General features: G+C 37.3%; 1 protein-coding gene across 1 annotated transcript in view; it reads right to left on the reverse strand.

The window, feature by feature from the left end:
• Positions 1–17568, reverse strand: part of LOC134739433 (UDP-glucuronosyltransferase 2B4-like) — a 245513-nt gene extending 227945 nt beyond the window's left edge. The window contains 5 exon segments of the mRNA XM_063663722.1: positions 5989–6208; positions 7063–7150; positions 10918–11049; positions 15127–15271; positions 16847–17568. Of these exon segments, the coding sequence (XP_063519792.1) occupies positions 5989–6208; positions 7063–7150; positions 10918–11049; positions 15127–15271; positions 16847–17568 (1307 nt within the window).
• Positions 17569–27310: the final 9742 nt, after the last annotated feature.

Here is a 27310-nt window from a genome sequence, read left to right on the forward strand (position 1 = left end):
TTAAGCTGCATTATTTCCACTACATCCTTTTTGTTGAGACAGCTACAAGGTCTGCCAAACTTCAAAGACAGGGAATATTACTTGACAAGAAAATTGTCAAAGTATTTATAGTCATGAAATAATAAAAGAACAAAATATGAAAATTTTGTGAATTTAGATTTCTACAGTTCTTATAATTTTGTTTGTTTGTTTGTTTGTTTTGATGGAGTCTTGCTCTGTTGGCCGGGCTGGGGTGCAGTGGCGCATCTCTGCTCACTGCAAGCTCTTCCTTCCGGGTTCATGCCATTCTCCTGCCTCAGCCTCCTGCATAGCTGGGACTACAGGCAACCCTCGCCACGCCCGGCTTATTTTTTGTATTTTTAGTAGAGACGGGGTTTCACCTTGTTAGCCAGGATGGTCTCGATCTCCTGATCTCGTGATCCGCCCGCCTTGGCCTCCCAAAGTGCTGAGATTATAGGCATGAGCCACCACGCACAGCCCAGTTCTTATAATTTTTTAAACATGGTATTATATTTATCCATAGGTATTTTAAACATGGAACAAGTGTTCTAAAAAAAAGCTGCAAATGAATAAAATAGCATGTGAGAAACGTGATCAATTAAAGTTTTTGAATAACACTAATGAATTAATAATGAGTTGTTATTTTTAGAATTTCCTGTATTGATTTTATGTTTATTTCACAAATTAATTTTTAAACCTCATAAATAATACATGAAAATATTGTAAAAAGTTAAATGCTGCATCCTTGGATTTATGTGTATTCTTCTAGATTTTTTTTTCATTGTACAAGTTTATATATATTTTATTTTATTTCATTGCAAGCAAGGAAGACTTTTTTTCTGGAAATGACTTTTTCTATTTAGCGGTGGAATAAACTGTTCTCTGCAGTGGCTACACTCACACATTTGTTGGAACCATTTAAGTGCTGGAGGAATTATTCTGTTCATACACATGCTTATATGGAAGGATTTCTGCATGACAGATTTCTATACATAGAACTTCAGTTTCAAACTGTATATTGACATTTTATTTTAGAAGGTTATTTTACATTACACTCCCAAGATTCAAAAGAAATGGATATGTATATGTGTATGTATGTTTAGCAAGATTGAAAATTCACTAAGTCCCTTTATATATATATATAAAGGGACTTATATACATATCCATTATATATATATATATATTTATTTATTTATTTATCGAGATGTAGTCTTGCTCTGTCGCGCAGGCTGGAGCGCAGTGGTGCAATCTCAGCTCACTGCAACCTCTGCCTCCTGTGGGATGGAGAGATTTTCCTGCCTCAGCCTCCCAAGTAGCTGGGATTACAGGCACACACCAACACACCTGGCTGATTTTTGTATTTTCAGTAGAGATGGTGTTTTTCCACGTTGGCCAGGCTGGTCTCAAACTCCTGACCTCAGGTGATCCATCCATCTCGGCCTCCCAAAGTTCTGGGATTACAGGCGTGAGCCACTGCATCCAGACCATGAAAGGTTTTTAAAGTGTCAAATGATTCAAAGTAAATGTCACAGAATTGACATAGAATTTGTGTAATTTAATTTGAATCATTGTAGAAACTTTGGTTTTTAATTGGAATTTTATCATTGACAAATATTTTTAAAGTAAAAATGAAAAGCTAGGTGAGAAAACTAATTTCTTTCAGGCAAAGCAAATATGAGCCATTTCATTATTATTTGTTAGTTTGTTAATTTTTAGTTTTTTTGGGTACTTACTAGGTGTATATATTTATGGGTTGCATGTGATGTTTTGATACAGGCTGCAATGTGAAATAATCACATCACGGAGAATAAGGTATCCTTCCTTAAGCATTTATTCTCTCTGTTAGGAACAATCCAATTATACTCTCTTAGTTCTCAAACAGGCAAATGAGAACGTGCTCAACATTGTGAGCAATTTTAAGTGCTTTAGGAAAGATAGTGAAAATATAATTATCACTTTTAAGTTCCAAAAAGGAATTGTGTCATGGTAAGTGAAATGCCTCATAGCTAGTCACTCTGCTTCTACCCTACCCTTTTCTCTCCTACTGTTTCCTACACAGTAGCCAGAATGATATTTTTGAAATAGAAGTCAGATTTTGCCACTCCCTTGATTAAGATTTTTGCCTGACTTCTCATATTAAGAATAAAATCCAACTCTGTTATTTGGTCTACAGGACCTTGCAATGTCAATCACTGGCAAGCTCTTTTCCTAACACTTTTTCCATGCACACCAGGTCTTCTAGAGACATTGGCCTTCTATTTTTCTTTAAGCTCCCAAAAGTGTTCTCATCATAGCATCTTTACACATTTTGTCCCCTCTCTCACACTCTTGGAGCATTATTTCTTGCAACAACCCAGGGCATGCTTCTATCTCTTTTTGAGGCTTCCCTCTAAGTGTTACCTCTGAGAAAGGCTTTTCCTGACCACACTATGATGGAACCTCTAGGATTTTCTCTATTGTTTTTTGCTTATTTTGATATTTGATTCCTAGAATTTTAAATACATTATGTATCTTATAAAATAAACCTTTAAATATTAAAACCAAAAGATAAATATATATTCTCTAAGTGAATAGGCCAAAAGTATTAGATCATCTCGAACATTATCCTGAAGAGACGATACCAATTTATCTACTGCTCAGATCATGGTATATGATATCACAACCTGCCTAGAATAACTCTCTTTTCCTGAACCATTTAGTCACTACTTTTGCCCTCCAATTAACTATTAGCCTGACTTCAAATATCATACATTAGTTTTCTTTGTTTATGTAATAGAATTATATTCATTAGAGTCTATTTTTTAAATTTTTTTGTAGCAGTTGTTTAATTCCATTGCTGTTTAGTATTTTGTTGATTGCTAAACCACAGATTATGTCATGATTTTATGACCAGTAGACATTGGGTTGCTAACAATTTTTGCACAGTATTAATAATTCTGTTATAAACATTATTGTTTATGAAAGGCAAGAGTTCCGTGCCTCCCCTCACAAGATGTGTGACAGCTGTGTGGCTCACACACGGAATGGGGAGCACACAGACAGGCAGGTGCAGGAGCCTGGGCGAGCACCCCTGGACTCTGGCCCCATAGCAGCATCCAAGGGTGGGTGCCTGCAATGCCCGAAGCCCAAGTGGGTATGTGTTAGTGTACTCTTTTAGCCTTGCCATGCACTAATGGCTTAAGTGTTAACCAGTTCAGTGCCCTGTTAGTACTCAGGTCCTTGTCCAGCATCCAGGAAGAATCAGGTCACACATGGACTTGAAGGATGAATGCAGGGGTTATATAGAGTGGTGGAGGGGGCTGTCATTGGGATGAATGAGGAGCTGGAATGGTGATGGAGTGGGCAGATGATCTTCCCCTGGAGTTTGGCCATTCAGCATCCAATCTCCTCTCTTCTCCAAATGTCCCCAGCTGAACTGCTCTCAGCATTCAGAAACTGCTTCTCTTCTGTCTGATGCACCATTCTGCCATTCTTCTGCTCTTCTGTTTGTGCCAGGGATTTGGGTTTTATATGGGTACAGAATAGGGGGGCATCATGGGCCAAAAGGCAACGTTAGGGCTCAAAAACAGAACATCTGTTCTCATTTAGGGCCATGAGTTTTCAGGCTTGAGGGTGGGACCTTTGCTGAGGAACTCACCCTTTCTCGCCAGTATTTTCCTGTTTCCTGTCTATGTCATATATAGCACTAAGTTTACATATTTATACATGTCTGTTAGGTATATAATTGAAAGTAGAATTGGTGAGATAAAAGTGCATGCATAATTATGATTCACTTCTTGACTTTATTTTTTTATTTTTAACTTTTAAAGTTTTTTAATTTATTTTTATTTTTATTTTTTGAAATGGAGTTTTGCTCTTGTTGCCTAGGCAGGAGTGTGATGGCATGATCTTGGCTCACTGCATCATCTGCCTCCCAGGTTCAAGCGATGGCTCACGCCTGTAATCCTAGCACTTTGGGAGGCCAAGGCAGGTGGATCATCTGAGGTCAGGTGTTTGAGACCAGCCTGACCAACATGGTGAAACCTCATCTCTAGTAAAAATACAAAACTGGCTGGGCATGGTGGTGCATGCTTGTAATCCCAGCTACTCAGGAGGCTGAAGCAGAGCTTTAAATTGTTTTGAAGTATATTTTTTTTAATTTCCAAAATTAAAAATATTTTAGCTATCATTTTTAAAATCTCCCTTACTTCCATTAAGGCTGGATCATATACTCTTTATGATATTGAATCTTTTCAAATTTACTGAGTCTTGATTTATGACCCACCACAAGTCACTTCAAATAACCATTAACAATTCAACATGCTCTAAGAAAATGTGTCTTCCAGTTGACATATATAATACATATATGTGTGTGTGTGTGTGTGTATGAATGCGTGTGTGTGTGTATCATGTTATGTTATAAGGTCCCATTTGTTAACTGTGTTCTTCTAATGTTTTATGTCCTTACTCATTATTTACTCCTGTTTTTAAAGCCTGTTTAGATTTAATGGAAGTATCTGTATATTCACATTTAAATAAACCACCTTATCTGATATTTCTTTTATATTGGTTCAACCTGTTTTATGGTACAACCTGTTTTAAAAGTATTCCTTTAGGTGGCACCTTTCTTACATAAAAACATTGTTGATACTAGTTATAAATGCTGAATCGATGGTAGCTGGACTGGGTAGGCATTTTGCACATTGCATCCTTTGGAGTATAAATAAATCAATTATTAAAAATTTAACTTATTAAAATTAAAATTTTTGTTCTTCAAAAACCATCATCAAAAAAGTAAAATGTTAGCACACCCAGAATGAAATAAAATATTTGAAAATTATATTTCTGATATAAGATTATATTCATAATATAAAATAGTTCTTATAACTCAATAATAAGACTAGTAGCAAAATTTAAAAATGTTCCAAGGATTGGAATAGGCATTTTTCCAAATAAGATATATGGTCAATAAGCACATATAATGATGCTCAACATTTTTAGCCATAATGAAAATCCAATCCAAAACCACAATGAAAGATCATTTCACACTCATTAAGAAGGCTATAACAAAAAGATAATAACAGGTGCTGGCAACAATGTGGAGGAATTCGAACCCTCTTGTACAGTTGGTGGTAACGACAAATGGAACAAGTACTTCGGAAAACAGTTTAGCAGTTCTTCATAAGCATACAGTTCCCACATAAGCCAGCAATTCCACTTATAGTATCAACCCAAAAGAAAGAAAAACATGTTTATGCAAAAACATGCATAGCAATGTTCCTAATAGCCACAATTGGAAACAATCAAAAGGCCAATAAACTGATAAGTGAACAAATAAAATATGACATATCCATACTGTAAAATATTATACTGCTGTAAAAAGATACACACTACAACATAAGTATACACTACAACATGAATTAATCTAAAAACTATTAAAAAAACAAAAAATTATGCTCAATGAAAGAAGTCATTTACACAACACCCTAAATTGTATGATTCCCGATGGCTTCATGACTCATAAGCATTCTAAATATATTGGAATTTTACACTTTAAATAGATGGGTTTTAAGTCATGGAAATTATATCTAATTATCAAGCCAGTTACAATAATGAAAACAATAAAAATGAATTTTTCAGCAAGAAAGTTATACCATTACATATTTTAGACATCTAATTAAAATATTTTATCATATTTCTTCAAGTTTATCTTTCCTTTCTACTGTGGATTGATCATATAATATTTTAAAACTGTCTTTTTATATTATCTATATTTAAAATTATTTTTGTGTAGAAAATTGTTTCACTAATTGGATACCCATTAAATGTATGGAGTTCAAAACACAATTTTTTAATAACTGCTCAAAAATAAAAAAAGATTTCTGATTGATTACATCATTTAAATTCTTTCAAAATTAGTCTCTTGAAAAAAGGATGAGACTCATACTTAGTATTTAGAATATAGGCTATCTATAAATGACCACCTAGTAAAAAAATTGCTATACTCACAAAGGGTCATTAATTACTGGCTTCAGTGCATTGAGTAAGTCTTTACTTGACACTGTGTTGACGTCCAATCTAATAGCTGCTCGCTTGGCCTTCATATGAGCAATGTTATCAGGTTGATCTGCAAACAATGGAATCCCCACTATGGGGATCCCATGGTACATTGCCTCGTAAATGCCATTGGATCCACCATGACTTATAAAAGCCCTGGTTTTTGGATGACCTAGGACTGGATGAATTTTAGCAAAATTATTCAAAGGAATAAAATAAGAAATGCACAACTAAAGGCTCAAGTGGCAGTGTTTTCTAGCTAAAACATTGAACTAATTAAAATTGTGTTTCAGACTTCAGAGGAAGGAGCACCCACTTCTACTGGAGATGTAAGTGAAAGATATATGTTGCGTGTGACTTCAGACTGAAGAAAAATTAAACAAGATTACCACTTGGGCTAAAGAAAAAGTGCAATCTAAATAAAATGTGCAAAAAAAAAAAGAAACAAAGAAAAGAGATGGACATGTAAGAATGTGTTCTCCTAAGTGCAGTCACAGAATGTGATATGTGAGATGTGCAAGGCAGCAGGCAGTGGGGTGGTGGTGCTGCTAGGATTGAGGAAGGACAGGTCACACACTTCATCATGAAATGAGTCATCACTTTATGATTAAGATTAGGAATTTAATCCTATAGAAAATGCAGAGTCCCTGGTGATAGCAGAAGAGCTGTTATTTCTAGTGACATTTGAAATAACCTGGCATAAAAAGAAAGAACACAGGTGTAAACTTATAGAAATAGGAGACAAAGGGACAATCTATGAAGTTACAAAAAGTTCTGCAAGATGTAATAGCACCTGAAATAAAAATACTCTGATTCTGACCATAAAGAATGTGAATGTATATCATAAAATGCCAACAATTATAGCTTATTATTTTTCCCATAGGACTGGAAAATAAATATAAAGTAGTTTCATTTTATTTTTAAGTTTTTCCATAAAAAATTTCAGTAAGCTTATTTCATGATTAATTATTAACACTCTAACAGACTCTTACTAGTATATTGAGTATTTGTACTCCAGAGTCATACCAAGAAAGTCATTCTGGGGTATCCCCTTGTACACCCGAGTATTGAGTCCTAAAGCATGTGGCTTATTCCCATCAAATCTCCACAGAACCTGTTACAGTAAAGAAAATGTCTTATTCCATGAGTAGTACTCCAACGTTATAGAATGTTAAAACTCTAAAGAGATTAAGGATGAGACCAGGGGATGAAGGTAATAAAACTACTCAAAGACTGATGTAAACAGAATGCTAACATTTCATTTTCTTAACTTTTATAATTAGTTAAGTATATAAGGAAATCAAGATTTTCCAAATAATAGCTTAGAAAAATGAGATGATCAATAAAAAGTGCAAGTATTTAAAAAATTATTACACTTTTCAAAAGAAGACCTACGTGTGGCCAACCATCATATGAAAAAAGCTTAACATCACTACTCATTACAGAAATGCAAATCAAAATCACAATAGATACTGTCTTGCACCAGTCATAATGGCTATTATAAGCTTGAAAGGTAATAGATGCTAGTGAGATTGTGTAGAAAAAGGAATGCTTATACTCTGTTAGTGGGAGTGTAAGTTGGTTCAACCATTGTGGAAGACAGTGTGGCACTTCCTCAAAAACCTAGAGGCTAAAATACAATTCAACTCACCAATCCCATTAGTGGGTATGTATCAAAAGGGTGATAAGTCATTCTCTTATAAAGGCACATACACATGTTTATTAATAGCAGTAGTATTCACAATAGTAAAGACATGGTATCAACCTTAGCGCCCAACAATTATTGACTGAATAAAGAAAATGAAATGGGGTACATACACATCATGGAATATTATGCAGCCATAAAAAAACCCAAGATTTTGCATTTTTCAGGGACATAGATGGAGCTGGAGGCTGTTATCCTTAGCAAACTAACATAGAAACAGAAATCCAAATACCACATGTTCTCACTCTTAAGCAGATGCTAAAAGATGAGAACACATGGAAACATAGAGGGGACCAACATACACTGGGGTGTATTGGAGGCTGCAGGGCAGGAGGAGAGAGAAGATCACGTAAAATAACTAATGGGTACTGGTCTTAATGCCTGGGTGATGAAACACTCTGTAAAACAAACCCCCATGACCCAAGTAAAATTGCATATGTACCCCTGAACTTAAAAGTTAAAAAAAAATAAATGTAATTTTAAACACATAAAAATTCTAAAAAATTATATTTATAAAAAATGCAAATAGTCATTATAATTTTAGTGAGAAAAAGCAGTAACAATTTAGTAATGACGTATATGTTTATTTTATTTTATGCATTTTAGAGTTTTCATCTTCCAAATTAAGTATTAATTTATTCATTTTTTATAACATGGGAGGTAGTTAACGTATTTCTGCTTGTCTGTAAGTTATTATATTAGAGTCTGGTGTCCTTTGATTGACAAAAAAGCAAGTTGATAAAATAAGCTACTTATAAGAAATAAATTAATGCTACAAAGGTAGCATGTATAACTTCTTTGTAATTACGAATCATCAAGCACTACTTCCAGAAGAAATTTCATGGGACAATTTTTGAGACAAATTCAGAATATTATCAGTATTGCTAATTGTGCTTGTTTTTTCAGCACTGAAATGAGGAACCTTTTGGTATCATAAATAAAAATATAGCCATTGAATAAATTCAAAATTGTATTTTTGAATTTGGTCAACTGATTGTTAACACTTAGACAATGTGCTAAAAAGTTTGACAACAGTGATTAATATGTTCTACTATAGCCAAGACATTTTTATGTTTAAGTTACTAATTTTAGAACTCCCAAGCAATCCTCATAAACTGAACAATAATTTACAGTATTTAACTTTTACTTGTTATATCAGTATTAAAATAACAAAAGCCAAAATTGACAAATGGGATCTAATTAAACTAAAGAGCTTCTGCACAGCAAAAGAAACCACCATCAGAGTGAATAGGCAACCTACAGAATGGGAGAAAATTTTTGCAATCTACTCATCTGACAAAGGGCTAATATCCAGCATCTACAAAGAACTCAAACAAATTTACAAGAAAAAAACAACCCCATCAAAAAGTGGGCGAAGGATATGAACAGACACTTCTCAAAAGAAGACATTTATGCAGCCAAAAGACATGAAAAAATGCTCATCATCACTGGCCATCAGAGAAACGCAAATCAAAACCACAATGAGATCTCATCTCACACCAGTTAGAATGGCGATCTTTAAAAAGTCAGGAAACAACAGGTGCTGGAGAGGATGCGGAGAAATAGGAACACTTTTACACTGTTGGTGGGACTGTAAACTAGTTCAACCATTGTGGAAGACAGTGTGGTGATTCCACAGGGATCTAGAACTAGAAATACCATTTGACCCAGCCATCCCATTACTGGGTATATACCCAAAGGAATATAAATCATGCTGCTATAAAGACACATGCACATGTATGTTTATTGTGGCACTACTCACAATAGCAGACTTGGAACCAACCCAAATGTCCAACAATGATAGACTGGATTAAGAAAATGTGGCACATATACACCATGGAATACTATGCAGCCATAAAAAAGGATGAGTTCATGTCCTTTGCAGGGACATGGATGAAGCTGGAAACCATCATTCTCAGCAAACTATCGCAAGGACAAAAAACCAAACACCACATGTTCTCACTCATAAGTGGGAATTGAACAATGAGAACACTTGGACACAGGAAGGGGAACATCACAGACTGGGGCCTGTCATGGGGTGGAGGGAGGGGGGGAGGGAAAGCATTAGGAGATCTATCTAATGTAAATGACCAGTTAATGGGTGCAGCACATCAACATGGCACATGTATACATATGCAACAAACCTGCACATTGTGCACGTGTACCCTAGACCTTAAAATATAATAAAAAAGTATATATATATATAATAATTGAGTTTTCAGTAAAAACATTAGTATAGGTCATTACAAGAAGACTATATCAGATAGGGAACTAAAAAGTAATTGACAAATACACAAATGTCACAATTTTATTCTATACAGAAGAAAATATGTTCCTACTATGTTCTATGGATGGGGCATCTGAACCTGTTCGCCTGCCTGGCTTCCTTCTGTTTGACTCCTTCGTATATTTCCTTCTGCTGCCTCCATTGGGAGGAGTTGTTAATCTGACAGTGCTGAGTCCTTGTGAGGCCACATTTTATACAGCACAGGATTCACCTTCAGGTCAGGATCTATCTCCATCCTTTCTCTTTAATCTTCCTGCTTCAGACATTGGCTGGGCTCAGTTCAGCAAGGGATGCATTTTTCTCTTTCTCTAAATCTGCCTGGCTGGGTGGGAACTTGGACTAAGTCTGTCGACCTAGGCCATTCTTTCTCTGAATAGTACCCTGAACATCACTCTGATAGGCCTATTCCAAAATGTAGAGGAAGTATATGAGGCTGGATTACATGGCAAATGATGCATGTCAGACATTTTGAAATACCTGCTATTGTTGTTGTGCTGGTGAAGTCATCCATTAAAATGTAACTTCTTCTGATAACATCTGTAGTGTGTTCAATGCCCTTAGGAATCGTTAAACATAAGGATCAAATGACAGGGAAAGAATTTGGTGATATCTCTTACCTGACCCCAATATCATGGTAATACTAAAACTTTACCTATACTTCTTAATATATTTATTCCTGACCACAATATTAGTGCCAAATTTATTATCCATGAATATACCCTTTGTATTATTTTAGCATGTTCCATGTATATTTCTGATTTTGAACTAATATCTGATAATTAGTGCTTTCCCAACAGCCACATTTGTAGGCAGAAAATTTCTATAATTGGATTCTTTACAGACTTTAACAGCCTGTAGTTTTCCACACCAGTAAGGAACTTTGTCTTACCTTTTGTGGGATCTTGGCAAGGGCTGATGGAATTATTTTGGCCCTTTCTTCTGTCATGTTACTGACGATTAACCCCAGAGAAAACACCACAACACTATTTTCTCCAGAGCTCTGGATAAACTCTTCCATTTCCTGTGAAAAAAGAATTTGTTCCATCACAAAAGAGCATCAGCACAGCAGGCACTGCTGAAAGAATTGGTACAAATTACTGAAGAGAGAAAATCAAGTATTATCAGGAATTATTGGAGGAAATTATGTCTTTTAACTGACTCAATCACTCAGTTTCCTATCAAGACGATGTATAATATGAGACAGCTGGCCTCATATGTGTGTGTGCCTGTTTGTGTGTGTGTGTGTGTGTTTGTGTGTAAGGGAGAAAAGAAATGGAGCTATTACATAGTAGTCAGGGAGATGATGTTAGAAAATATTATAGCCAGACTCTTCACTTATAGTATTATAGTTACTAATATAGGTTCTTGGAAAGTGGCACCACTTGGCTTGAATTCTATATTGTCAATTTACTAAATCACATATCTTTATTTCAGGCAGGTTTTCTATAGAATTCTTTTAGTTTGAAGCCATCAATGGTTTGTTTCCCTAACTATTAGCCCTGAGGAAAAGTTACTCACAGTTGGGATGATTTTATGTCTACATTTATCTTCCTCTGTAATCCTTTACACTTAAATTTTGTCGGAGTTTTTTCAAAAAAGGAAAAATTAATCATAAAAGGTGGTGGTTAAGAATCACTGACATTCTGGAGTCTGGTTGTGGTTTGGAATTTCTGTGAATTAGTCCTGAGAGTCTTATTTATAATACAGAATTGTACAGTATATAGTTAGATAGTCGAATGATCATATTTTTCAGGTGATTGTTTGGGTGGAACAACTTTTCCCTGAAATCACACTGTTAAATTGCTGTTCTATTTATAACTGCATGTGAGGAGCTCTCATCGTCACTTTGCTGTGTCTCGGAGGCAGCAGCACTTGCACCATGATGGGAAAGGCCACCAGGGCTTTCCACAGGGGAGATCTGGTCACCCTCATGAGTAGCTCACTCACACCACACTTCCTGGGGAAGATGTACTTGGCTAAAATTGATTGATGTTTATTCTGATTTACTTTCTCCAATCTATGCCAATATTTACATTTATAAACTTTTGGATTTAATCATTAGGGTAAAACTGTTTTTAACTGTTGTTTATAAAACAAAGAAAAACATCCAAATATTGACTGTTAAGACCATATACTGTTAATATTTTTTCAAATATGATTTTTAATCTTAAGACATCAATGTTAATGTGAGAGTCATTGTACTACTATTCCAGATAACACATGGGGCATCTAGGCATTTTGTGTGATTGCTGTTACCTGTTGCCACATTTAATGTAACTCATGTTCAGTGTTTACTCTCACTGGCTTGATGCCCAGAGCCTTCTTCATCCACCCAGTGTTGAAGTAATCTAACTTCTGTTTACTGATTCATCACTGATGTGGACTGGTTGTTTCCCACTCTGTGACAAATTCATAAAAAAAAATACAAAATCAATGTAAGTAATTTAATAAAAGTATGAAAAGTTTTAAAAAGAAAAGGAAATTTTTCTAAAATTTCTATCTAGAGATATTACCAATGTAAAATATGTATGTTCCATTATGGCTTTTATTGTATTTACACATGTACACATTTGACATTTATTTAGAAAGTTTTAACCTTATTGCGTATACATTTTTCTCCTACAAAAAACTTGTTTTCTCCTACAAAAACTTGTCATCTTGTTATATTTGCCATTTTCCACCTCTCTTTGCTTGCATTATGGCTCACAGTGTAATTGAATATTTGATTGATAAAATTATTGTAAGGCTATAGTATGCATATAGTATAAGTTTTTAATCATTCATTCATTTAAGATGTTTGATTACTTCCAATATTAATTTTATGAACATTTTCCATAAGTACTAAATATGTACATCTTGATTTATTTTTCCTCAGTATGATTACATGAGACTATATTATGAAACCAATGATTATGTGCATTTTTAAAACACTTGATATATTTTGCCAAGTGTCTTTTTCTCTTAAATATAGACAAATTATCTGAGAATCTAATATTTAATTGAAAAGAAAACAACTTGGGTTAACAATTATTCTACATAATAAACAATTAGGGAACCGATTCTACAACCATTGACTTGCATTCAAATCTTTCTGCAAGTTAATAACAACAGCTACTACTAGAAATTATCACTATTGTAGTAGAAGTCATCCTTTTTCTGGTCTTTCTACACCTCCTATTCTCTTCCCCTTCCTATTGGCACTATCACTTTCCCTTAATGTGAATAGGAAAATTTTTCAATAGTAGGGTAGGTTGGCATAGAATTTTTGTTAGTCTTACCTCAGCTTTTGTCTCTTTAGAAAGTTATAAAGCACATACAATTTGCATTCAACATAGATATTGTATTTTAACCATGGAATAAATTCTCAGTTTTGTGTAGACAAAAAGTTTAAGAGATTACTTAATAATGTATTAAAGAATGCTTACTTTCTACATATGTCTTAAAAGTATGATATTAATTTAAAATGTATTAGGTTCTTGTGTTCCTTTATAAAGAATATCATCTTCAAAGTAGACAGAATTCTTTCATTATTGTAAACTAAGGTTACTATTTAGACATAAGTAATAGAAATTATTTGGTCTTTATTATGCATGCATGGTTAATTTTCTCCATGCTTCTCTGTAGGGAGCTATGGTGTCTAGACACAAATTTCACCAGGAAGCTTTACTAAGCTGCGTGTCATAATGCTGCAAACACCTGTTCTTATGGAGCATGTTTCTGTTCTAAGATGTAAACCTCTGGTATCTCAGTGTACAATGAGTTACGTCCTTGAGTAAAATCAAGTGAACACTGGGTTTGGCTGCAAATATTATTAGGGGTACACATTTATATTGTTGAGTAATTATTTCCTTTTAAGCTAGAATACTTAAGATCATCATCACTTAGAGTAGAATATTAGAATATCAACTTGCTCATCTTATGGGCAAAACTAGTATGCCTACTTTTATTCAAGTCTGCAGGATATCTGTCATCTACAACTTTTCAAAATAACGTAATCCTGATGTGCTGAACAACCTGGTTCTATTAAATGAAGAATGATATCTCAAGTGACTTGCACAAGTTAAGTAATTAGTAGTGTTAGTAATCATAACAAAATGACCATAATTGCAAAATTAATATTTCTGAATCACTGACTATGAAACAGAGACATTTTAAGTGTTTTGTCTGTATTGACACTTTTTTCCACAAAACACAATATGAAGTGGGTACTACTACTGTAAATGTAGGCATAATTATTTTTATCAACATTCTAGTTCACTTTTCCATAATCTGCTACCATATTCCATGCAAAATTTCCCATATGGTATGCTCTTTCTTTCTTTGTTTCTTTTTTTTAATAATCTTATCACATATCTTCATTTTGTAACTCTTTTTAGCAGTTCCCAAAGGTGTTTAATAAATATTTTAACTCCTAATAGGTATCTGGCTCTAACTTGTCTCTCATCATCATCTGATTCTCACTCAGCCTTTCCCTGCAAACTAAACTTGGAGTCTTGAGAACTGTTCTGAACACTTTACCTTCTTTTCTTTTTCTGTTTTCCTGTCCCCCTCATTCTTTCACCGATTTCTGCACATTGTTCAGCTCTCAGCTTCATTATCAGTGACTCCAGGAAACTTTGTGTTATCTCCACTGATGCTATCTTGGCATTGGGTTTTTCCTTGAGATAATAGCTTTTGCACAATTTTTATTACTTGTACATATTCTATCTTTTGAAATAGAATGAAACGTGTGTGGGGACAGAAACTATGTCTATTTTTTTCCTCTTGCCTATGGTTTGTGTTAAACTTTTTATAAATATTCTTTTAATGAATGACAAATACCTTCTTATGTTTTGCATAATTAAGGCTTTAATTTAACCGACTCTATTTTCAAAGTCTCCTTAGTATTCCTTTCTATGTATAATAATAATGAAACTCACATACTTTTGATGGTATCAACAAATCAACACATACATGACTTTCTGATTGGTATCCGCTTTACCCCGCCCACTTCCCATCTTTCTTTCTGTGTAAATCAAACACTCTGAATGAAGACTGTAGAATCATTCCTACTAAAAATTCAAAGCCAACAAAACAAAGCCAATAAAATTATCTTTACCTTAGTTAGGGGTTTGGCAGGTTTACAGTGGAGTCCTCCAACAAAATCAACATTTGGTAAGAGTGGATGAGGAAACTGAAAATCCCAGGAGTTTCGAATAAGCCATATGTCAGCTTTCCCCATTGTCTCAGATAAGGTAGTGGGTCTTCCTGACAGGAAAAAGAAAAGAAAAGGTGGGTGACACAAGATAATTACATTAGGTAATTTTCTGAATGGGAATGGAATAATGTAGGCAAAAATGTAGGCAAAATGTCTGTACGTTGAAATACAAAAACATATATTCAAATATAGGCATAATTTAATTTTTATGTATTATGTATTTTGTCCATGTGTATTTATAAGAAAAGGAAAGTGATAAGAGAATTTTGAGGGTGAACTCCATCATTGCTAAGGTCACATCAGAATACTCACAATCATAAACACTTATTAAAATAATCTATAGAGAAGTAAACATCAATTTCTTTACCCTTTAAAGCTTCCACAGTAGCATATAAACATTTAAGCAACACTTTGAGCTCTATGATCAACTAATTCTGCTGTACGCATAAAAACAACTTTCTAAGAAATAGTCTAGTTTCCACAGTTCACTAAGCTAATCCTTTTATCTTTGGTTATTCAAGTGAACTGTGGGCTATTTTGAGAATGTAGCTGAAATCTTTGTATCCACTACTGCTTCTGATTTATGCTAAGGCACTAATCATATTAGCTTTTAAGTAAATATATTTAAAAATTATAGCTAGAAAATTTTGAGAAATTATTCAAATAGAGATTTGTACTCAACCTTAATTTGGCTCATATTTTGTAAGAAACAGACATAGTTTCAAATAAAAAAAAAACTATACAGATATAACAATGTTCAGACTTCAACAAGATAGTTGACCTTAAAATGAATAATTTCCAATCTTTTAGTGAAGGAATGTAGAGACATTAGAAAGTACAAATTACCCTTATTTGTTTTTGCATTTGAGATAGAGACACTATTTCTCTCAACTGTTTAGGAAACCTTCTGGTAACATGGGGACATATTTTAATTTCAGAATAAGGAAACTGAAGTATACAAGGAAAAACAATTTCTGCAATGTTACATAGATAGTTGTAGAAAATTGTGTAACTACTTAATATACAGGTATGCATTCAGTAAGATGTTTGTTGACATGTCTATTTTTAAGATGAAAAAATGTATAGTAAAACAGATGTGTGATTGTTTAAAGAAATATTAGGTGCACTAATATATGGATTTAGGGTGTCCTAGAATGTTCGGCATGAGCAACGGCCACAGAGTTTTAACTGACCTTATAATTTAAGCTTTTCTACAATACTTGTGCTATTGATAGATCATCTTGTGTTTTCATTTCATAAATTCACTTACAAACAACGCCACTACCAGCCGGGCGCGATGGCTCATGCCTGTAATCCCAGCAATCTGGAAGGCCAAGACAGGTGTATCACTTGAGGTCAGGAGTTTCAGACCAGCCTGGCCAACATGGTAAAACCCTGTATCTACTAAAAATACAAAAATTTAGCCAAGCATGCTGACACGCTCCTGTAATACCAACAATGAGCTGAGATCACACCACTGCACTCCAGCCTGGAAGTCAGAGCAAGACTCCACCAAAACAACAACAACAACCAAGTACCCTGATTTTATTGCTTTATATAAGCTCAGCTTCAAAGGCACAAGAAAGTTAGATTTCCACGTTACCAACTGAAAAAAAATTACTTTCCTAGAACTTCACTGGAAAACTCATCCCACTTCTTATTAAATATTTGGAACCAAAATTGAAAATAAACCACATAGATCACATGTTTTACCTTCTCCATGAAAGTCATTTCATCACTTAATTCTGACATAGCAACAGGTACATAGGAAGGTGGAAACAGAAATCCTCCACTATGATTTTCAAGTGTGTAGCCAGGAGAGAAGCAGAGACTGTACCCAAAGGGTATGTTAAATAGCTCAGCCAGCAGCTCACCACTGGGAATAATAGCATCTACAAGAACATCATCAAATTTTGACTCTTGTAGTTTTTTCATAACTTTCTTATTTGAAACTACATCCTTACAGAACTTTCTAATTATGCCATTAAACGTGCAGATGATTTCTTGTACTTGTGAAAAATATGACCAAAATGTGTCATTTGGAAGGTCTGCCCATCTCTTGACCAGTTGCAAGATGATAACCTCAAACTCAGTTTTAGTTAAAGATACAGGATAAACTTCAAGTTTAAGAGTAGATGGGATGTTGATATCAAAAAGAATGGAAGCTGAAGATGCCAATACAGTCACCTCATGACCCCTCTGGACAAACTCATCCAGGATCGTCTTTATATTCATCCAGTGGCTGAATTCTGTGGGGCACACCAGCTCCTTTCCACAACTCCCAGAGCTAATGTAGCAGCTCAGCTATATCAGCAGAAAAACTGACGTTCGTTTCATAGACATCCTGGTGCAATGGAATACTTTTTTCCATTTGCTGTTCCTTTCTGTCATTTCTTATGGTTATATCCATGGATAAATCAATCATGAAGTTAAAATGTAACTTTTACACTTCTAAGTAAATACATTATCATTAGATTAATAGTCTGAACATGTAGATGGCTAGGAGACAAATGAAGGTGATGACCTGTTTACACAAGTGTGTTTAATGTCCCTTTTATGATTATAAGTGCTATTTTTCAGCTAATATCAATGTTCTTGTATGGACACATCACTTGTCTTCTGTAATATATTGTAGACGAGTTTCCAGAACAGTAGCCATGAAAGGTTCACGTTTCTGCATTAGGTTTGAAACAGAACTAAAGATAAAATAACAAAACATGGTTCAAATAATTTTTGTATACTTTGCTCACATATAATTCATATACCACACAGCACCTTCAACTGAGGTGTGGTGAGCAGAGTGTGCTGCCATTTTTGCTGTTTGTGCAAGTTAGCTGTTCTGCCCTTCTAGCTTTGGAGAGTCCAAATGTACTGGTGGTGGAAGGAATCCACCAGTGGCTGCACATCTGCTCTACAAAAACATGGTCAGACTCCTTCTTTAAGCAGGTACCAGATCCTGTTCCTCCTCTCTGGGTGGGACTTCTCAACAGCAGACTCAAGTCACTCCCACCAGTGTTCTTAGGCCCATAGAGATTTGAAAACTCCCTGAGACAGAGCTCGCAGGGAAAGGTGTGGGCCGGCACCTTTGCTGTTTCATTGACTTATCAATTCTGGTCTGTAAGCTTTGAGGAGCCCAAGCTGACTGGGGTGAAAATGATACACCAGAACAGCACAGCAGCCGTATAAAAATGGGGCCACACTGCTTTTTTAATTGAGTCCCTGACCCCTGTCCTCATCACTGGGTGGAGCCTCCCAACCGGGATTTCTGGCTACCACCACTGGTGTTCACCGGCTGACAGAGTTTCCAGGCTTCCCTGGTAAAGAGATCTCACAGGGCAGGGTAGGCTGACATCTTTGCTGTTTGAGCAACTTAAGCCATTCCAGCCTTCTAGCTTTGGAGTGTCAAAGGCAACCAGAGGCTGAAGTACACACCCAGCACAGCACAGCTGCTTTGTGAAAATGTGGCTAGACTACCTTAAGCAGGTCCCTGATACCATTCCTTCTGACTAGGGGTCTGATCTCCCAAATGGGGTTTCCAGCCACCTCTTAGAGGTGTGTTTGTGTAGGAAACATGTCCATACCTCCCTGGGATGGAGGTACAAAGAAAAGGGCAGGCTGCCATCTTTGCTGTTTCTCAGCCTTCACTGGTGATACATCCAGGTACTAGAAAATCTGAGGTGACCAGTGACTGGAGTGGGCCCCCAGCATACCACAGCAGCCCTACAGAAAAATGATCAGACTGTAGTGTGGGTTCCTTTTCCCATATGTCCTCATCAGGCAGATCTTCCAGGCTTGGGTCCCTTGCCAATGCCTGCTCAAGCCATCCAGCTAGTAGCAACTTGGTAACTCCCTGAAGAGAGCCCCTGGGGCAACAGAAAGCCTCTCGGCCACTGCCTCTGCAATGGAAGTTTCCTTGCCTCCCTTGGACCAACAAAAGAATGCTGACTTGCATCTCTCTGAGATGAAGCCACAAGAACAAACAAAGTAGCAAAGCAGCAAGCCAACTGATGTGGAGCCCAGAAGGGTGGGTGCAGGAGAATCTACAGAAAACTGTGATGATCTCCATAAGTTCAACTTTCACAAATAAGAGACCCTAGCCCTTGGGTAACCATCAGACCCCATCCCTGCATGGTGATCCTGCACATCAGATGAGGCTGGTCTAAATTGAGCATTCCTTGATCTTCTACACTCTCCTGGGGCCCCAGCCTTGCCATGCCTACTTACAGGGCAGTCTTGGGTGCCCTGGGGGCTCACACCACATCTTCTGCACCAGAGGACCATGCCTGACAAATAGAGAGATCAAGTGAGGCAGCCCCTGCAACTGTGCATCAGTCCACATGTTTCCTCCCATACTGCAGCTTCCCCTGAGCCCACAGAAACTCCTCACACCATTCTGCTGAGTGCATGTCTGCATGGGTGGGTTTTGCTGTACTTGACCCACAACCTCACAAGAGTGCAGTGCATCCCTGCATGCTCCCCCACCACATTCACTCAAATCACATTGACAGCCATTGCAGCATTGCAGACAGAGCCTTGATTGGCACAGAACCAGAAATCCCTGCCCTGCCAGTGCCCACCTTTTTGTCAGTGCTGCACAGAGGACAGGGGATCCTCCCATACCCTGAGTGATCACTTCTGCTTGCAGGGCACACAGAAGGCACTCAGACTTGTGCTGGGAATCATTCCACCTGAAACAAACACCACCTCCAGTGTAACATCACACAGTCTCCAGCAGGGGCCTTCCACTACCCTTCCCTGCTTTGCTTCTGCCATTGTGGTGAACACCCAGAAAGACGCAGACACTCCTGCACTCACTAGCACTCTGCTGCAGTTGCCGCACCTTGTTCACCCCAGCATGGTAGACTTAAAGCCATGAAAAGCCAGAGAACAAAGTTGGGATTCAATGCAAGTCCACTAGAGTTAAAGCATACAGTACAGGAGTTGGGAACTGAATATTGCACCCCTTAGAAACAAAGCCATTTGGCTGAATCCATCTTATATCACAAACAAGCTCTCAAGGCCATCAAATAGAATAAAAGAAAAAAAAATCCAAATTCCAACAACCTCAAAGATTGAAGGCAGATAAGCCCACAAAAATAAGAAAGAATCAGTGCAAGAACAGTGAAAATTCAAAAAGCCAGAATGCTTTCTTTCATCCAAATGACAGCATCACTTCTTCTGCAAGGGTTTGGAACAGGGCTGAGGCTAAGATGGTTGAAATGACAGGAGTGAAGTTAAAAATAGGGATATAAATGAAGTTTCCTGAGCTAAAGGAGTTCATTGTAACCCAACGCAAGAAAGCTAAAAATAATAATAATAATAAAACATTGCAGAAGCTAACAAACAAAGTAGCCTTTAAAGAGAAAATGTAACTGACCTGATAGAGTTAAAAACAACACCACAAGAAGTTTATAATGCAATCACTGGTATTAATAGCAAAATAAACCAACTGAAAAAAAAAAAAAAGATTATCAGAGCTTTAAGGCAGGCTTCCTGAAATAAGACAGGTAGAAATTAAAACAGAAAAAAAATGAAAAAAAAATGAGTGAACAAAACCTCCAAGAAATATGAGATTATGTGAAGAGAATGAATCTATGAGTAATTGGTGTATCTGAAACACATGGGGACAATGAAATCAACTTGGAAAACATATTTCAGGATATCATTCATGAAAGCTTTTCCAACCTAGCTAGAGAGGCCAACATTCAAATTTAGAAATGCAGAAAACCCCAGTGAGATAATCCATGAGAAGATCATCCCCAAGACAAACAATTATGAGATTCTCCAAAGTCAAAATAAAAAAAAAAAAGTAAAAGACAGCTAGAGAGAAAGAACAAATTACCTACAATGGGAAGCTCATCAGACTAACAATGGACTTCTCAGCTGAAATCCCAGAAGCCAGGAGAAATTGGTGGCCAATATTTAACATTCTTAAAGAAAAGAAGTTGCAATCTAGAGTTTCATATCCAGCCTAATGAACCTTGATAAGCAAAATAAGATCCTTTTCAGACAAGCAACAGCTGAGGAAATTGGTTACCACCAGACTCACTTTGCAAAAACTTCAGAAGGAAGCACTGAATATGGGGAGAAAAAAAAAAGTGTTACCAGCCTTTACAAAAGCACACTGAAGTACACACAATAGTGACACTGTGAAGCAAGCACATAAACAAGTCTGCAAAATTACCTGCTAACACTATGATGACAGGATCAAGTCCACACATATCAATATTAACCTTAAATATATACAGGCTAAATGCTCCCATCAAAAGACACTGAGGAGCAAGCTGATTAAAGAAACAAGACCCACTGATACTCTGCATTCAAGAGACCTATCTCACCTGCAGTGACATATATAGGCTCAAAATAAGCAAATGGAAAATAATCTATCAAGAAAATAAAAAACAGGAAAAGGCAGGGGTTGCAATTCTAGTTTCTTACTAAACAGATTTTAAACCAACAAAAATAGAAAAATGATGAAGAAGGATACTAAAAATGTATAGGATTAAGATGTTGAAAAGGAGACAGGACTAGTTTGCAGCTTCTACTTGGATGGACAGAGCAGTGTGTTGGGACTCATGTCATGAACTTTTTCTCCAAGGACTACTGCAGGAACACACCAGGAAAGCTGAGAAAATTCACAGATATTTTGAAGGAACTGGGTCACCATGCAGGCTCCCTGGGATGCTGAAAAACTGTGAGCCTGCTTGTTTTCTAGGTGGGGAGGCTTGTGGTCTTGGGCAAGTTCTCAGCCCTGGTCACTGGCTAAAAAAAAAATAGACCAAATGCTGTTGGCAGGAGGTGGGTGGGGGCATGGTGGAGGTGAGACCAGCCTTTAGGACTGTAGGCTTCATGAGAGCAGGGTGAGGCCTATTAGTGCTGGCATTCCCCCACTTCCCTTGTGACCTGTATGATTCAGCAGAGATAGCCATAATCCCTCTGGGAACATAACTTCATTGGCCTAGGAACCACACCTCCATCCACCACAGCAGCAGTAGCAAGCCCTGCCCAAAGAGAGTCTGAGCTCAGATACACCTACTCACGCCCCAACCTGGGGATTTTTTTTACCCACCTTGGTAGCCAAAGACAAATGTCATAATATCTTGGGAGTTCTATTGCCCTGCCCACCTCCTGAGAAACCTTAATACTTAACCAGGCATCCCTTGGAAAAGTTTGCATTCTTCCTATAGTACTGCAGGTGATGTACTCTTGAAAGTGCCACCTTCTGTCTGGAGGTCAGCCAACATAAAACCAGTGCACTAAACAAAAATGCAACTAAGGACCCTCACAGAGTCTACTTTACTCCTCTGCTACCTCCACCGAAGCACATGCTGATATCCACCACTGAAAGACATGAAGATGGATGACATGACAGGACTCTTTGCAGTCACTTTCCAGTACCAGGCCAGAGCCCAATAACTCCACTGGGTGGATAGACCCAGAAGAGCAAAAACAATCACTGCAGCTCAGCTCTCAGGAAATCCCATACCTAGAGAAAGGGGGAAAACACTACATCAAGGGAGTATACTGTGGAACAAAAGAATCTGAACAGCAGACCTTAAGTCCCATATCTTTCCTCTGATGTAGTCTACTCAAATGAGAAGGGACCAGAAAAACAATTTTGGTAATATGAAAAAACAAAGTTCTTTAACCCTCTTAAATAATAACACCAGCTCACCAGAAATGCATTCAAACCAAGATGGTATCTCTGAATTGCCAGAAAAAAAAAATCAGCAGGTGGATTATTAAGCTAATCAAGGAGGAACCAGAGAAAGTTGAACTCCAACTTAAAGAAATCAAAAACATGATACAGGATATGAAAGGAAAAATCTTCAATAAAATAGCATAAACTAAAATAAAAAAAACAATCTCTGGAAATCAAGGACACACTTAGAAAGATGCACAATGCACTGGAATATCTCAGCAATAGAACTGAACAGGCAAAAGAAAAAACTTTAGCACTCAAAGTCAAGGCTTTTGAATCAACTCAATCCATAAAAGACAAAGAAAAAATAATTTAAAAATAATGAACAAAGCTTCCAGGAAGGTTGAGACTACATTCAATGTCCAAATCTAAGAATATTTGGTGTTCCTGAGGAAGAAGAGAAATGTAAAAGTCTGGAAAACATATTTGAGAAAATGATCAAGAAAACTTCCCTGGCCTTACTAGAGATCTAGACATCAAAGTACAGGAAGCTCAAAGAACACCTGGGAAATTCATTACTAAATGATCATTGCCTAGGCACATAGTCATCAGGTTATCTAAAGTCAAGTCAAAAGAAAAAAAAGAATCATAAGAGCTCTGAGGCAAAAACATCAGATAACCTACAGAGGAAAACCTATCAGATTAACAGCAGATTTATCAAAAGAAACCCTATATTCTAGAAGGGACTGGAGTTGTGTTCTTAGCCTCCTTAAACAAAACAATTATCAGCCAAGAATTTTGCATTCAGTGAAACTAAGCTTCGTAAATGAAGGAAAGATACAGTCTTTTCCAGACTAACAAATGCTGAGAGAATTCAACACTACCTAGCCAGAACTACAAGAACTGCTAAAAGGAGCTATTAATCTTGAAACAAATCCTCAAAGTACAACAAAATAGAACCTCCTCCTTAAAGCATAATTCTCAAAGAATCTATACAACAATAAGATAATGAAAAAATGCCAAGATCCTCAGGGAACAAATAGCATAATGAATAGAATAGTATCTCACATCTCAATATTAACGTTGAATATAAATGCCCTAAAAGCTCCACTTAAAAGATAAGAATGGCAGAATGGATGAGAATTCACCAAATATGTTTCTGCTGTCTTTAGGAGGCTCATCTAACATATAAAGACTCACATAAAGTTAAGGTAAAGGGATGGAAAAAGATTTTGCATGCAAATGAACACCAAAAGCAAGCAGAAGTTGCTATTCTTATATCAGATAAAACAAGTTTTAAAGCAACAGCAGTTTAAAAAGACAAAGAGGGACATTATATAATGATAAAACGACTAGCCTAACAGGAAAATATCAAAACCATAAATATATATATGCACCTAAACCTGGAGGCCACAAATTGATAAAACCATCACTATTAGACCTAAGAAATGATATAGATGACAACACAATAATAGTAGCATACTTTGATACTCCACTGACAGCACTAGACAGGTCATTAAGACAGAAAGTCTAAAAAGAAGCAATGGACATAAACTATTCCTTACAACAAAAGGACTTAACAGATACTTACAAAACATTCTACCCAAGAACTGCAGAATATACATTATACTTATCAGCACATAGAACATTCTCTAAGAGAGACCATGTGATGAGCCACAAAATAATCTCAGCAAATTTAAGAAAATCAAACTTATACCAAGCACTCTCTCAGAAAATAGTAAAATAAAATTGTAAATCATCTCCAAAGGGAACCTTCAAAACCATGTAAATATATGGAAACTAAATAACCTGCAACTGAATGATCATTGAGTCAATAATAAAATCAACATAAGAATTTTTTAGGCCAGGCACAGTGGCTCAAGCCTGTAATCCCAGTACTTTGGGAGGCCAAGGCGGGTGGATCATGAGGTCAACATATCGAGACCATCTGGGCTAACATGTTGAAACCCTGTCTCTACTAAAAATACAAAAAATTAGCCCAGCATGAGGGCTAATTTTTTTGTGGCAGGTGCCTATAGTCCCAGCCACTCGGGTGACTGAGGCAGGCGAATGGCATGAACCCGGGAGGCAGAGCTTGCAGTGAGCTGAGATCGCACCACTGCACTCCAGCCTGGGTGACAATGCGAGACTCTGTCTTAAAAGAAAAAAAAATAAAAAATTCTTTGCACTGAATGATAATAGTGACACAACCTATCAAAACCTCTGGAATACAGGAAAAGTGGTGCTAAGAGGAAATTTCACAGCATTAAATGCCTACATCAAAAATTTGAAAGAGAACAAATAGACAATTTAAGGTCACACCTTGCAGAACTGGAGAAACAAAGAACAATTCAAATCCAAACCCAGCAGAAGAAAAGAAATAACAAATATCAGAGCAGAACTAAGCAAAATTGAAACAAGTAAAACAATACCAAAGATAAATGAAACAAAAAGCTGGTTCTTCGAAAAAAAAAAAACAAAAAAATTGATAGGCCATTAGTGAGACTAACCAAGAAAAGAAGAGAGAAGATCCAAATAAACTCAATTAGGAAAAAATGAGAGATGCCATAGAAAGATAGACAATTCTTCAAGGCTATCATGAATACCTTTGATACTGGTCGGGGGCAGACAGGTTCCTAGGTGGAAATGGGTGGGTCCCTTGTGAAACTCCACCTTTAAGCCAGGGACAGCTTGAAGCCTTGGGGCTGGGCTGAGAGTTCAGGTGGGCTGAAGCCCACTATCAAGAGTGAGAACTTCCTCAATGCCTTTTGGCCAACTGGATGGTGGATTTTCCAGGCCCACCCATGATTGTCCATTGACGAATCAGTATGAACTTCATCCATTCTGAACCCATTAAAAACTCCAGACACAGCCAGACTCAGACGCTCACTGGGATGGACTCCCTATAAGATAGGAACTACCCACTTCAGGTCTCCTCTCTGCTGAGAGTTGTTCTGTCACTCAATAAACGCTTGCTCACCATCCTGTTGTCTGTGTAACCGCATTCTTCCTGGTCACAAGACAAGAACTTGGGACCAGCTGAACCGTGGGAGTGAAAGGAGCTGTAACACTTTCCTGGCCATCTCACCAAGGTGTGGGCAGGAGCTTGTCTCTCTGCTGCTTACAGTAAGTCTAGTCCAGCCACAGCATCACATCATAAAGCCAGATCCTGTGCTAGTGCCTTGAGCTACCCACCCCACCACAGCAGCCGGCATGCCTGGCTGTGCACCGTTGCCAGACCCTGTGCTCACTTGTTTACACACTGGTCACTGTTCTATACCTGGCTTGCCCTTGGCAGGTGTGGGATCTGGGCTGGCAGCATGAGCTGAGTGTAGCCTGCAAGGCCAAGTTGGTGGAAAGAGCCCAGCAGGTGCAAGCAAACTCAAGGAGAGGCACTGCTGGACACAGAGGTTTCCAGCTGCTGTGGTGACACCCGAAGGATCCTGAGACGTTTCTGGGGAGCTCATCCAGAATCTGTGAGGGCAAATGGTCCATGGCCTCATATATGCAGGCTTTCTTTGCCTTACAGGTTAACCTGGACATTTGCCAATGCTGTAGGATGGGTAAAAAATAAAGTGAATAAAAGCAGACTTCTTTTTTTCAGAGTCCCTAAACTCCACAATAGCCAAAATGAAAGAAAAACACTGGGCCTCTGTCAGCCAGTTAAAAGTGACTAGCATGGCTGTCAGACTTAAGACACAGTGGACAGGCTTGCTGGGGAGAATGCTGTCAATCCCCTGTCTCCCTTGGGTGTTGGGAATGTTGATTCTGTTCCAAACCAGTTTCCCTTCATGGAGGTCTAGCCATCCTGTCTGAGTGGAAGAAGGTCCTGCGGCAGCTGAGGGTATCTGGCTGAGGTTATACACATCGGTGTTATCCAAAGGCCTTGGGAATAACTCCAGTCCTTGCCTGCTTGTTACGGTGTTGGCATTATGATCCCCAGCCTTTCCTATTGCATTTTTTTGTTTGTTTGCTTGTTTGAAAGACTGCCGCGGCTGATATTCTCTTCTTTACATACTAAGTAAAGGGTGTTGTTGCAAACCACAGAGATAATATTACTGGGTAGGATGAGCATTTGGCTTAGTCATCAGGAGAGCAAAACAGGATAATGTGCTCTCTGTCTATTAGAAACAAGGCAGATGTAATAATTAAGAGGTTCCCCCCTGCCCCCGTGAAAGAATCCATTTGCATAGGGCAAGAGGCTTTTTCCCCAAGGCACCTTCCCCTCCCCTGCACTTCAGCTTTTTTTTTTTTTTTTTCTCTTTCCTCCATCCTGTCAGGAGTTAATTAAGTCCTGCAAATGAGGGCGCTTTTCTATGGGAGAGATTGATTTTTTTTTTTTTTTTTTGTCTTTGGAGCTAACATGTTAGGCCAACTCCCCAATTTCCAGGTCCTTGGTGAGGAGGAACTGGTTCCACAGCTTCACCTTAGAATTCTGCTTAT

This window comes from Pongo pygmaeus, chromosome 3 (assembly GCF_028885625.2).
Source record: "Pongo pygmaeus isolate AG05252 chromosome 3, NHGRI_mPonPyg2-v2.0_pri, whole genome shotgun sequence".
Classification (NCBI taxonomy): Eukaryota; Metazoa; Chordata; class Mammalia; order Primates; family Hominidae; genus Pongo; species Pongo pygmaeus.